This window comes from Stenella coeruleoalba (assembly GCF_951394435.1).
Source record: "Stenella coeruleoalba genome assembly, chromosome: 1".
Taxonomy (NCBI): domain Eukaryota; kingdom Metazoa; phylum Chordata; class Mammalia; order Artiodactyla; family Delphinidae; genus Stenella; species Stenella coeruleoalba.
The window spans coordinates 173862198-173876305 of record NC_137169.1 but is presented as its reverse complement, the minus strand read 5'-3'; the positions used below and the strand labels follow the sequence as shown (position 1 = coordinate 173876305).

The 14108-nt window shown below is 39.0% G+C and overlaps 1 protein-coding gene across 1 annotated transcript in view; it reads left to right on the top strand.

The window, feature by feature from the left end:
* The window catches only part of RGL1 (ral guanine nucleotide dissociation stimulator like 1), a 279970-nt gene that overhangs the window by 93934 nt on the left and 171928 nt on the right, over window positions 1-14108 (top strand). Inside the window, exon 2 of the mRNA XM_079905514.1 lies at window positions 9440-9603. Coding sequence (XP_079761640.1) covers window positions 9472-9603 — 132 coding nt within the window. The 5' untranslated portion in view covers window positions 9440-9471. The remainder of the gene's footprint in view (window positions 1-9439; window positions 9604-14108) is intronic.

Below are 14108 nucleotides of genomic sequence, written 5' to 3'. Positions count from 1 at the left end.
TGCTAGGAATATTTGCAATCTTAAACAAAAAGTAGGTTCTAAGTCAGTAACTATTTCATATATCCCAGCACGGTCCTCCCTCCAGACTGAGCTGAAAACATTCCTGACTCTGTTGCTATGCAAAGCAGTTTTCCAATATGCTTTGGAAACCTGTTTGAGATTTGAGAGTAGAATTTGGTTTTCAGTGGCCTCATTTTGGCTTAAGATCTTGTGGTTCAATCCAAAATGATGTGAGGGTTCTATCCTTCATGGACTATGGAGGGTAAATTCAAAAGCTTCCTCTTATCTAATATACACATGAATGCAGGATGCATCCTCTATGATACACCCTCATAGAGCTTGATGTGAAAGACAGGAAAGGAATAGAAGAAATAAAAGAAGTTGGAGTGTCTTTATAAAGTTCACTAAAAGACTTTGAAACAATCGGAAATATTGAAAATCATTCAAAAATAACGATTGCATCTTTTCCAATACACGTGGAACATGACCACCGTAACTGCATTTACTGATGAAAATGTCATTGTGCTACAGCGTGCCAGCCTTTGGGAAGGTTGTGTCCAATTCCGTAAGATATGGTTTTGACCTTCTGTTGTGTTCGCTGTGGGTGCACAGGTCACCTGGGGATAAGCCCACAAGGTCTATGCAAGTGTCAGAGTTGGGAAGCAGCATCTCTAGTGGTTTCTCCTTCTTGTTTCATTGTCTCTTAGTGTTCCTGTGTTCATTGGGGTCATTGAGTTTTTGACCACATGGGTTAGGTCCGTCATGTTACATCACGGGTGCAGGCCAAAGAAGCTGAGAAGAAAGTAAAAAATGTGAACCAGTGGTAAAAGTCATCCTGACACAAGGTACACAGATCCCTCCCTCCCCCATGCTGGATGAATATTGGGCCCCTTCTTTTGGCCTTAGCACCACGTATGGGCGTTTGTTTCTATTTCAGAGGTCAAGATCAAGGAAGGAACAACACAGTTAGATGGAAATGAAGATGCTACTCTGAATATAAAGCTTCCTGCACTTAGTTTGGCAAACTGGCGTCTGGGGTATTCAGCAGGAGTAACTGGATTTAATCACTACTATGTGAAATTAATCAGAGTGGGGCAAGGTGTTATCTGATCTAAGGAAAGAGGAATTGTAATTAAGACTACGTAGGCTTCCCTGGTGGCGCAGTGGTTGAGAGTCCGCCTGCCGATGCAGGGGACGTGGGTTCGTGCCCCCGTCCGGGAAGATCCCACATGCCGCGGAGCGGCTGGGCCCGTGAGCCGTGGCGCTGAGCCTGCACGTCCGGAGCCTGTGCAGTGAGAGGCCCGTGTACCGCAAAAAAAAAAAAAAAGAATACATGTTATATGCAAAACTCATGGTGTCCTTGCTGCTTAGAGACTGAGAAAGAGGGAAAGGATTGATCTAGTGCCAGCTCACTGTAGACGCCTCTCCCAGAAGTGTTTTCTTGAAAGAGATTTCCCCGCCTTGGGACCTGCCATTATCCTATGGCCTAGTAAAAGTGACTGTAATTAAATAGATTAGACTTCTGTTTTTGGTAAAGTAAAAGATTGAGAACAGACTGCTCTTTAACCTGAGATGTGGGAGGGCCAATCTATTTGGAAGTTAAATGATTTTGTGCATTAACTGATAAACCCAACAGATTTCCTTCCCTGAACCTAACATTTAAAAAATTTCACATTCCTCCCATGAGAAGCCCTCTTCTGAATCTTTTCAAGAGCTCAGATTCCTGGGAATTCCGATTTTTCAGCATTTACATGGTGTCGTGTTGTAAGTGGAGCATTGACTGTTAAAGGGTAGTAGCAGTGTAGTGTAGTACAGTGGTGAGGGCACAGCTCCGGGGTCAGGATGGCTTGAGAGAAACTCCAGGACCGGTTCCTTCACCTCTCTTGATCTGAGCTTCTCCTGAGGCTGTTCTGAGGAGGAATTGAGGCTTGCACAGTGCAGGTCCAGTGCCTGGCACGGTGAGTGCTGAATTCACTGGGGTGGAGGTGAGGGGCATGTTATCCCTATTGATGTTGTTATTGTTGGGACTTAAAAGATGGCTCTGACCTGAATCAGCTCGACTGTCTTCAACTGGAAGATAAAAATTAGCCTGGGACTAGTGAACTGGGTGATGCTCCCCTAGTGGTTTTCGTATTTTGCCCTCATCCAGCCAGTTAAAGCTGGAGTCCACAGAACTGTGAAATATTGAGCCTGGGACAGTCATGTGATCTACAGTTTCATCTCATTTTAAGTTTTCAAACAACATAATCGCTAAGCTTTTTATTATAATAAAGATGCAGGCCATAAAGTAGTCAGTCCCTTAGAATTCTCTCTCTCTTAGAACACTGAAGGATTCTTCGTGATCTCAGCCTCTGTTCTGTTTAGGTGTCCTCTCCCTCCCCCGCGTCTGCCTTTGCAGATTTGTTTCCAGACTGGCCGCTCTGAATGGAGACCAGGAAGGGAGCCCAGCTGTTTTCCTTGTGTTGGCTCTCTGTTTCAAGCAGGAATTGCTGAGCAAAGAGCAGCATTTCTCCAGGGAGGTTCACAAGGGTAGTACAAACTCAGTCTGGATTTTTCTTTCTTTTCTTTTTTTTTGAATTATTATTAAAAACTTCTGCCAAATACTATCAGTGAGGGGGGAAAAGTACACAAAGTCTGAAGTGCAGTTGGACCAGCCTTTAAAAAAGTATCAACTTGAATGAAGAAGGAATGGAATGCCTTGCACTTCTTTAATTTTCTACTTTTAACGGGAGACAGTTGCTTTCAGAGAAAGTCACTTCTAACTCCACAGACTATTGTGCAACTTTGCTCAGCGTTCAGTGAGACAGTACATAATTAAAATTCCTTTGGAAATGGTTGCCCGGTGATTGACATTTGTTCCAAAATACATCGCAATGGTAAATGTGTTATCTTGGACTCCAGTGAATTTTTTTTTTAATGGAAAGAAAATAAAATGAAGATTAAAAAAAAAGTGATTGAGCTTTTTAAAAAAATTGAAGCAGTATAATAAATTTATGTCCAGTCTTGCTCTCAAAGAGCTGGCAGTCCAGCGGGGGAGACCAGAGCTGAGGAAAGCAAAAGAAAGCAACATGCAGAATATAAGTGAATTGCCTTATACAGACTAGAATGCTGTTGAGATTCCAAAGGGGAAGAGGTAATGAAGATCTGTTTACCTTCTAATACATGGACACATGCTGTCACTTCAAACACAAATAACTTTAATATTGCTGTAAGATGACTTGACATGCCCCCTTTCCCAGACCTAGAAATCTCTCTCGGTGTCATGGCTTCCTGGAGTTCTTTCTGTCTGATTATCAGTCTGTGTACCAGTCTCCATTTCCCACCAGGAATCCTTGCTTCCAGACAGCTGCTTCTTTCTCTCTTTTCAGATGGAATACACTGGTGAGACCACCGTGACGCACTCCCACAATTGGGGAGGCTATATCTTAATACCTTCTTGGATCCCCCAATTTGTAAGCACTGCAATAGCAATCATGATTAGAGAAATCTACCACCCAACCACCCTTAGATTTGGATGCTAAGGATTGGTGAGCACCCCTAAACACCAACTTTACAAAGCCTCAGCCAACTTACAATTGACTACATGACCGAAAATTTGGGGCTGTTCCTGAATAGTCAAAACTCAGAGGTTATATCTATCAATTCCAAGGGGCTATTCATGCTGTTCGTTTGGCTTCCGAATAGTGAATGCATGCATAATATGGGAATAAATACAATATGTGAGTGACCCACAGAAATCACAACCTTTTTGCTGTTTTGTTTAGTAGTGTAGATCCCTCAGCTCTACTGGAAACAAATTTAATGCATATTTTGCTTTCTACATTTGAGGGGAGATGAGTGTTTTATCCCTGTAAGGGGTCTCAGCAGCCTTGTAGTTTATCTATTTATTTTAAAGAGGGGGAAACTGAGGCTGAAAAGTGAAATGGTTTGCTCAAGGCTTACCTAGAGAAATTATTATGGACACATGATTTGAACCCAGGTCTCCTGACTGGAATTTCACTGCTCTTCGTATGATGCTATTCTAAACCTTTGAGTAAAACTAAGATGCAAAGACTCGTCTTGATAGATAGACTTTTTAGGTGGAAGAGTTGTAGATAATAGGAGATAGAGATAAACAAACCTGTCTTATCTGGACAGGACCTCAGCTCATTAGGAAGAAGAATGAGTCAGAGAGAAGGTAGGAGGAAAGAAATGGCAGCAAGACAAGTGATCCTAGAAGAGACCGGGACAGGGCAATGCCAGGCTTTTTCAAGATTAGAAGAAATCTGAGTTGAGTTAAAAAAATCAAAGGATTTCTTTAGGCAGAAGCAAGAGTTTATGTGTCTAAAGGGAATAAAGCAGAAATACTGTATCATTAATACGAATGATGGAATCTGCAAGGGCTGAAGAAAAGCATGGACCTAATAGATAAAGACAAGAAACACCACAACACTCCCGTAACATTCTGAAAATTAAACACTTTTTTTCCTTCCAAAAATATGTAAAGAGGAGAGGTAGGAGAAAAAAGATAATGATTTAGAGGGATGTCTCATGTATTATTTACTATCATAGAAGGAAAGTCAAATTTAATAAAGTACCGATTGATCTATCAAAGTCCAGCATGGGGATTAATAAAATAAATACAGAGTTCAGTGAAATTGTGCCCTAGCACTTACTTTTAAAACCATGTTTCAAAAATATTATTCATGGGCATTATGGATAATATTTATCAAATCGTAGGAACAGACACTAGTAATGGCAAATTTTCATGTTCTTAGATTGTCACTTAATACTTACGTTTTTAAGATTAGCCCCTGAGAAGTTGATTATTTACTTTTGATACTTAATGATCATTTAGGATATGAAGCTCTCAAACATGTTTTTTGTCATCACCATAGAAAATGTTATGACCTCCAATCAACGATTATTTTTGAAGTAATGGGAGAAATGTTGTTATTACGTATTTTATATCATAAGCAAAATGTAGTAAATATTTTAAAAAGAAAATGCACATCTTAAAAACACAAACTTTAAAGAAATTAAAAATTTTAAGGAAATACATACTTTCACATTGATAATAATCATATAATTTTTTGATTACTTATATAATCATAAATTATTATTTTCACAAATTTCTAACAGCTATCAATTTCTCATAAGACAGCTAGGATTTATAAATATTGACTAGAATGGTCTTTGGATTTAACCTAACTTAAAAAACAAAATAAAGCAAAACCTTTCAGCTTTGGTGGGAATGTTAGGGCTCTAGGACTTGAGTGCAGTAACCTCAAAAACCTTTACATGGCTTTTCTCGTCTGCAAATTGTTTCTCAGTGTCAATTGAAAGCATCTTTCTTCTATTTCACCACACTTGTCTTCCCTGTTCTTATCTGACTTCTCTGTTTCAGACAGTAGAGACAATGTATAATCACAACTCTTTTACAATTAGAAAAAAACCAAAAACCAATAAACAGCTCTCAAGCGACTTCTTTTTAAATTTTTGAGCAAAACTTTGTTTCTGTGTTCTCTGATCAGATATTTGCCTTTATAGACATACAGTTCCTTTCTACACCCCACCTCCAACTTAAGGATGTCCTCATCATTCTGTGGTTAAAAAAAATTCTGCTTTGGTTATCAGGTGTTTTAGGATGACAGTTCTTCAAAACTGATTTCCCAAAGAGCTTATAAGGGCTATGATATTTTAGACTAATTATTAAGTAGAGTTGAAGGTTTTGCCTTTTAGGTTTACAGTGATTACTTATCTTTTGAGTGGGCTCATATGTGCATGGAAGTCGGCTTGTAAGCCTTGACCGTGTGCTTTAAGAAACAATGCAGTAGTTCAGCTTTAAGGCATGCAGCCTCTCAGAGGTAGAAGAAGGTCGACATATGCCTCATGTTTTAATTCTACCAAAAAAATGGCTCCACTATATAGACTTCTAGTTCATTTTAGGCAAATAAGAAACCTATAATGCCTGGGCCAGCAGCAGGACTGGCTATATAATTTTGGGGCCCAGAGCAAAATGAAAATGCAGGGTGCCCTTGTTGAAATATTAGGAATTTTAAGACAGTGACAGCAGAGCATTCTACCATGCTTAGGGCCCTTCTTAGCAAAGGCCATGTGTGATTGTGCAGGTCACACCCATAAAGCCTGCCCTGGTCAGAAGTTAAGATGAGAGTAAAGAGGAAAAGGAATGATCCATTTTTTAAATGAAATTTCCCTCCCTCTATCTATCTCACTCTTACCTATGATTCATCAGATGTGACCATCTCCCAAGGGGCACTGTTATGCCAGTTACCTAAGACGGTGACACTTTAACTCTAGTCCATGGGGGGAGCGGCACGAGAGGGAGGTCTCATTCCACCAGTGATGAGATAAAGGGTAGGCGTTGAAAGCCTTCTGAACTGACTTAGGAGAGAGAGCGTGAACTTGGGAACCCTACAACTTTCTAGCAGTTACTTAATCTCTCTGAGTCAACTTTTTCATCGCTGTAAAACTGTGACATTTACCGTGAAGCATTATCATATGGACTTGACATAATGTGGAAAATACCTAGCGCAGTGACTGGGATGCAATGGGAGCTCAATAATATTATGCATATGGCCTTTTCGTGTGTGTGAGTGAGGAAATGTACTGAATATGGGTGAAAAGGCCTCAAGTCTCAGGTAGGGTAGAGGATCTCAAAATGCTTGAAGAGCCTCATAAGAGCTGGCTGCCTCTCTGCATCCATCCTAAGTTCCCAAGTACTTTGGAACGGTTTAAAGCTCGGAATTGCATCGTCTCCCAAACAGGGTAAGGAACAATCTGTAGGAAGTCAATACACAGTAGAGTTCAGTCTCTAACACTGAAAATTTGCCAACCTTCACCCACACCGTGGAGATGAGAAAGCAGCTGTGGGCAGACAGTAGAGGAAGACCCAAGGGGTCACTGGGCTGTATTACACTTACAGATGTTCCATTGTTCACCCTGAGATGCTGCAGTTTGTCTATTTTATCCAGCTACGTCTCCATGATATACAGAGGATACAGCCAAAACCATTTTATGTAGTTTTTCCACTTTGTTTTGATTTATTATTTGTGGTTTACAGTATTATCTCCAATAACAACAATGGAATTTCCTTCCCTACTAATTTGGCCTGTTTCCATTTTGCCTGTTTATTTTAATTTCCTTTTTTTGGACTGAAACCTCCACATGACTCTCCTCTGTTTATTTCCTTGCATGTATGTGTCAGCATCATTTATGTCCACTCGGGAGAACTTTGTTCATTAATTATAAAGGTTCTGTTTCCTGGTTCCTAGGAGAGTGTATTGAGTGCTCCATGCTTCTAAGTACTTCACGATGGTTTTGGTTAACAGTTTCCTCATCATTGCTCTCTGCCAGCAGACTCCTTGCTCTCCATGGCTTACAGGTGGAGCATGTGAGGCAGAGAAGTAACTTGGCTGCAGAAGACCCTTCTCTTGAATCTTCTGACCTATCACCCCTGCCCAGCTTATCAACACCGATTTCCATTTACTTTTATTTGGGCAGTAGGTTATGTGAGCATAAGACCTGCTTTTTGCAGACATGCTCAGTTCCTTGAAGACATTTCCAAGAAAACTACTCTGTTGTTAACTAATGAGCAATTGCTGCTTGCAGAATTAGCTGTCTGGGGGTGCAGGATGAATGTTAGACTTGACCCTTTCTTATGAAGAGCTTACAGTCCACTAAGTCGAAAAAAGTTGAAGTGAAGGAATAATTCGGCTTTTAATCTGTTATTTGAATATATTAGATTTGCTGCCTTATTTTTACTGGAGTCTCATGATTACTGAATTAACTAATCCATCAAACATTCATTGAGTACTTACTCTGTACATGACGTCATCTCTAGTGTTAAGATGCTTGAAAGACCAGAAAGTAGAAATAAAGTTGAAAACAAATAATTATAATAAAGTGTTTTAGGTGACATGATAGAGATCTGTCCAGAGTATATATAGAGACTAACAAAGGAGGAGGGGCCTTTATTCTCTTGGCGTGGTGGGTGAAGGAGAGGTGACACAAACAAAGGCTTAAAGTTCCTAGATGTATCTGAGATCCATAAGCACTTTCTTTTTTTTAAAAAAATAAATTTATTTATTTTTGGCTGCGTTGGGTCTTCACTGCTGCACGTGGGCTCTCCCTAGTTGCGGTGAGCAGGGGCCACTCCTCATTGCGGTATGCAGGCCTCTCACTGCGGTGGCCTCTCCCGTTGCAGAGCACGGGCTCTAGGTGCACGGGCTTCAGTAGTTGTGGCACGTGGGCTCAGTAGTTGTGGCTCGCGGGCTGTAGAGTGCAGGCTCAGTAGTTGTGGCGCATGGGCTCAGTTGCTCCGTGGAATGTGGGATCTTCCCGGACCAGGGCTCGAACCTGTGTCCCCTGCATTGGCAGGCAGATTCCCAACCACTGTGCCACCAGGGAAGCCCCATAAGCACTTTCAAAGGACTGAAACAGAATAACAGAGGAGGCAGCCGGGCACGGTGGGAGAAGAGAGGCAGAGGAGGCCTTGGATGCTGTGTTAAGGAGTTTGGATTTCATTCTCCTGGCAAAGTTTTTGGTAGGTAGAACATCATTATCAGAATTGCTTTTTAGAAAAATTACCCTGAGACGGATAGACCCGGGGGACGTGAATGGAGGTAAGGAGATTCCTTAGGGCAGTATGGTGCTGGGCAGGCATGACGTGATTCTGAACAAGCCAATGGCAGGTAGATTGATGTCAAGGAAGTAGACTTTATAGAATTGTTATCAATTTTTAGATACTGTCTCTGCAGCAACTGCTGATGAAATGGAGACTCAGGAAAGTAACACAGCCAATAAATATTGAAGAGAACCTTCCTCTGTGCTTCCACTACAGTTTGGAAACATGATTACTGAGGTGTTCCACACATTATGCTGTAATACACTGTGTTGTGATTGCTTGTTTATGGCACTTTATGCCCTGAGACAGTAAGCTTTTTAAGGTGAAGGACCAAACTAACAAATAATTTTGTATGCCTTGCATGGAGCCTCGAATAAATACGTGTTTAATAGATGTTTGAAGAGTAAAACTCCTGACACCAGAGCCAGTGCTTCTTCCTCATGCACTGCATGGCATGGAAATACGAAAACATCGCTCAGGCTTGTCTTACATCCACCCATTTCCATGTCTCCTACTGAGGGACCAGAGCAAAGTGACAAGCAGATAGAACAGGCAGAGGATGCTTTTTACTTTGCTTTACAATTTTTATCACTTCATCCATTATCAGAATGCATCCCTGCCTCCAGATTCCTGCATTAAAATACCAATCATGAATATCTAAAACATAAAAAGTAGCCATAAAAGTTGGTGCCTGTTGAGATACTGTTGTTGATGGTCTCATTATCCACAAATCAAGCGTGATCATTTGCTTTCCTATCTCTTTTTATGTTACTCAGTGTTTTAACCTGGATCTCACTTTATTCTTCCAAACAGATCCGTAATGCCTCCTGCCTGGCTCTTTCAAGATGGAGGGGAAGCCCGTGGGAGAGCCTGCTCATGTGGTGTCTAAACTCAAACTTTCCACCAAGGTAGAAAGTGCAGGACACTGGCTGGTGGAAGATCACGCTCGGATATGGGAAGTTTTAAAGACAGAGGAGGTAAGACAACTCTTAAGTGACACAGTTGACGCAGTGATGTATTTTCTTAGACTTGAAATTATCATTCTTAGTGTAGCCATTATCATAGGCCAGCTTGGCAATTTTTTATTCTGGGGCCATAGGCACAACCACAGCTGGAGAATAAGAAGTCAGGGGTGTGTCCCTTGGACATTAATAATACTCCACAGTGATTCAGCCAAGGGAGTTAGCCCTGACCGATAGGGCTTAAAATATACAAGTAGACATTGTCCTTGTAGAATCCTACCAAACCTAAATGGGAAATCAAATCGTGGTGAAAAAGTTGATTCCTAAGGATCAACTAACACATGTGGAATTATATAAATTCATTCCTTGACAGCACGAGGCTAAGTATCGTTAGGTCTCTCCAGTTGCGAGCAACAGAAATTGACTCTGACTAATTTAAAGAAAATGGGAAATTATTGGAGGATATTGGGAGGCTCACAGAATTGATGGGAAGTTTGGAGAACTATGTTTGGAAACAGGACAGGAACCAAGTCAGCAGGAACTACTCAGAGCCCTACCCCTGGTATAAATTCCAAACTGGTCTCTACCCTCTCCTCATTCTCACATTTCTCTGCTCAAGATGCAAAGCCATGGGAGTGAGGGGGTCACTGCCAAGCTTAGTCACATGTCTTTCTGTTGGTTATTCTGTAAAGAGAAAAGGAATCTCATGAGAAATCATTGTACCAAGTCCTCAGAGCACTTGTGTTTGGTGTCCAAATCTCTAATACCTGCATGTTGTGACAATTCCAATCTCAGAAACTAACATAACAACTACAGTCTTAAACGTGTGAAATCCAGCCAAAGAAATTGTAAACACTTTCTATGGAAATACTTGCACAACTGATTTTTTTTTTAAGCAATAAAACTCTGCAGAGAGCTCTTGAAGTCTTTGTATCTTACCTAACAGGGCCAAGACTAGGATCAGATAAGGGAGGTGCTGAGGGTACAAAATTTAAGGAGGCGCTCACTCTTAGGTTTGTGTCCTGCACTTGCACAAACTTGAAAGTTAATGAGTCCTGATGTTTTGCATGCTAGATGACTTGTTTGCCTCACCCTAGTCCTGGCACCCAATTTTATTCCCCTCCCTCCTTACCCAAAGGTAATCACTATCTTGAATTTGACGTCTATCATCCTTATGCATATTTCAATATGTATACTGCATACGTGTTATCTGTATCTCCAATATATAGTATTGATTTACGTCTGTTAAGTTTTACATAAGCTTTATACTGTATATCTACTTCTACACCTTGCTTTTTTTACTTAACATTTTGTTTCTATTTTATCTGTTTTCCATGATGATACATGTAGTTCTAGTTTATTCATTTTAACTGCTTTTTATACTCTATTGATTAATAAGGTCAAATTTATCCATTTTCTTGTTGATTAACTTTGTTTTTTTCAATACAAGGCAGTGTTATACATGTTTCTAGCATAGACACCTAGAAGTGGCATGCTGGATTATAAAGTATGAAAGCCTTCAGTTTTACTAGTTATTACCAGATTTGTCTCCAAGATGGGGACATGAGTTTATATCCCCACTAACAGCATATGAGAATTTTCCCTACTCTACATTCTCCCTGTTATTGATATCATCAGACCTTTAAATATTGGTTAATCTGATTATTTTGAAATGGGGCTTTCTTGTTTTTTTTTTCATGAATTTTTTCCATATGGATAATCAATTATCCTCATACCATTTTTGAATGTCCATCATTTCTTCTTTAGCTTGTAATGCTATATTTCGTGTATCATGTTTCTTTACATACTCTCTCTGCTGATGTGGTACTCCTTCAACTATTCTAGCTTTGAAGGAAACCTGGATATCCGGTAGGGCATGTCCCTCCACTGAGTTATTGCTCTTCAAAATTGTCTTGGCTGTTTTTGGAACTTAGATGTTCAATATGAATTTAGGATGACCTTATTAAGTACTGCAAATATGAAGAAACAACAAAGTCTACTGGGAATTTGATACGGATTGCAATAAGTTTGTTGATTAATTTGGGGGAGTGTCAATATATTTATGATTCAGTGAATATCTTGTCTCATTGTTGACTTTAAAAGGCATGCTTCAATATTTCACCCTCAATATTTCACCAATATTTTATCCTATACCATTTTGCTGAAAGATTTTTATAACAAAGGTTAAGGAAGCTCCTTCTATTCCTTTTCCTTTTGTGCTAAATGTTAATTTCTTTACATTATAATATTTGATACCTACAAAATAATATACATGTAACTTATAGTGTATAACATTAAAACAAACACTTGTGAGCTCACAACCAACTTAAGAACTAGAATTTTACTGATTTGTTGAATCCGTATGTGTAATCCTTCACATCCTTTCCCCTGGATTCCTTTCCTTACAAAGGTAACCATGTTCTTGAAATCTGTTTTTAATCAATCATTCTTTGGCTTTTAAACAGTTTTATTACATACATATGTATTCCCCCCAAATATTGTTTAGTCATATAAGCTATTTATATAGTCATATATATGTGTGATATATATCTGATTTCTTTGGTGACTTATTTCTTTCCCTCAACCTGTTTCTAAGATTTTCAAGACTTACAACATTAATACATGTAGTAGTAATTCATTAATTTTTAGTGTTGAATAATATGCCATTATGTGGTTATACCATGACTTATTTATTCATAGTTATGTTGATGAACATTTCAATTATTTAGTTTTTTTTTCATTATGAACAATGCTACTGTGAACATGCTTATACATGTCTTATGCCCCTGTATAAGAATATCCCTAATTTCTAGGTTAATACCTGTTATGTGCAAGTTCCATCTTGCAAGTTATTGCCACATTGTTTTCCAAAGTGGTTCCAGTTTACACTCCCACCAGCAGTGCATAAATTTCCCCCTATTCCATATCCTTGCCAAGTTTTGGAATTGTCAGATTTCCTAATTTTTCCAGTCTAGTTTGTATAAAATAGAATCTCATTCTTTCCTCATTTCCTTCTTGCATCTCAACCCCATCTCCGATAATTTTTCTTTTTCTTTTAGAGTTTACTTTTCTGAGAGTCTAACTTTAGCAAAAGTCTTTCTTTGTGTGTTTTATTATTATTATTATTTGGTTTGAAGATGTCTTTATTTTAAGTGCAGTTTTAGAGTGATAGTTTAGATGGATATAGAATTTCAGGTTACTTTATCTCAGTACATTGAAAATATTCCATTGTCTTCTGCTTTCCATTGTTTCCATTGTAAACTAGCTGAAAGTCTAAGTTTTATTTCTTTGAATATACAGATCTTCCTTGACTTACAATGGGGTTACATCCTGATAATCCCGTCATAAGTTGAAAGTATCATAAGTCAAAAATGCATTTAATACACCTAATCTACCAAACATTACAGTTTACCCTAGCCTACCTTAAATGTGCTCAGAAAACTTGCCTTAGCCTAAAATCATCTAAATGCAAAGCTTATTTTATAATAAAGTGTTGAATATCTCATGTAATTTACTGAATACTGTACTGAAAGTGAAAAAACAGAATGGTTTTATGAGTACAGAATGGTTGTAAGTGTATTGATTGTTTACCTTTGTGATTGCGTGGCTGACTGAGGGCTGTGGTTTCCTGCCATTGCCCAGCATCATGAGAAAGTATTGTATTGCCTATTGCTAGCCTGGGGAAAGATCAAAATTCAAAATTTGAAGTATGATTTCTACTGAGTGCATATCACTTTTGCACCTTTGTAAAGTTGAAAAAATGTAAGTTGAACCATTGTAAGTGGGGGGCCATCTGTGATGTCTTTTCTCTCTAATTGCTTAGGTATTCTCTACATCTTTGCTGTTTTGCAGTTTTACTCTTCTGTGTTTAGGTGTGGGTTTCTTTTGTTTAACCTCTTGGAAGTCATAGGGCTTCCCAAATATATGGATTGGTGTCTTTCATCAGTGTGGAAACATCTCTGTAATTTTCTTCTTTAATAATTGCTTTTGCTTCATTTTCCTTCTGCAACTCCAAGATTTATGCTCATTTTTCTTACACTTTGCTCATGTCCCTTAACCTCTCTTTCAGAGTTACTATCTTTTTTCCTCTCTGTACTGTATTCTGTTTAATTTTAAATCTATCCTCCAATTCACTGATTCTCTCTTCGGTTGTATCTAATTTGCCCTTTAATCATTGAGTTTTAAGTTTCAGTTATTCTATTTTTTACTTCTAGAAGTTCAGTTTTCTTCCCTTAAAATCTTCCAGTCATTACTTTAGTTTCTTGCTTCCTGTTCATATTTTTATTTCTAAAGACTATATGTCAAGACATTTGAAGAGTATGAGATTTACACTGTTTGCAAATTAGCTGAAAGAAGACATGAGACTTGTCTCAGAGACAAAAGACTTTATTAGTCACAGAAGAAGCAGTAGCCAGAGTGTCAGCATGTTTGTTTTGGTTCCCTATGTCCCAGTTCCTACAGGAATGACACAGATAGGCCTAGATAGCTGCTTGCATAGGAGAGGATCACTGACCTTGGGG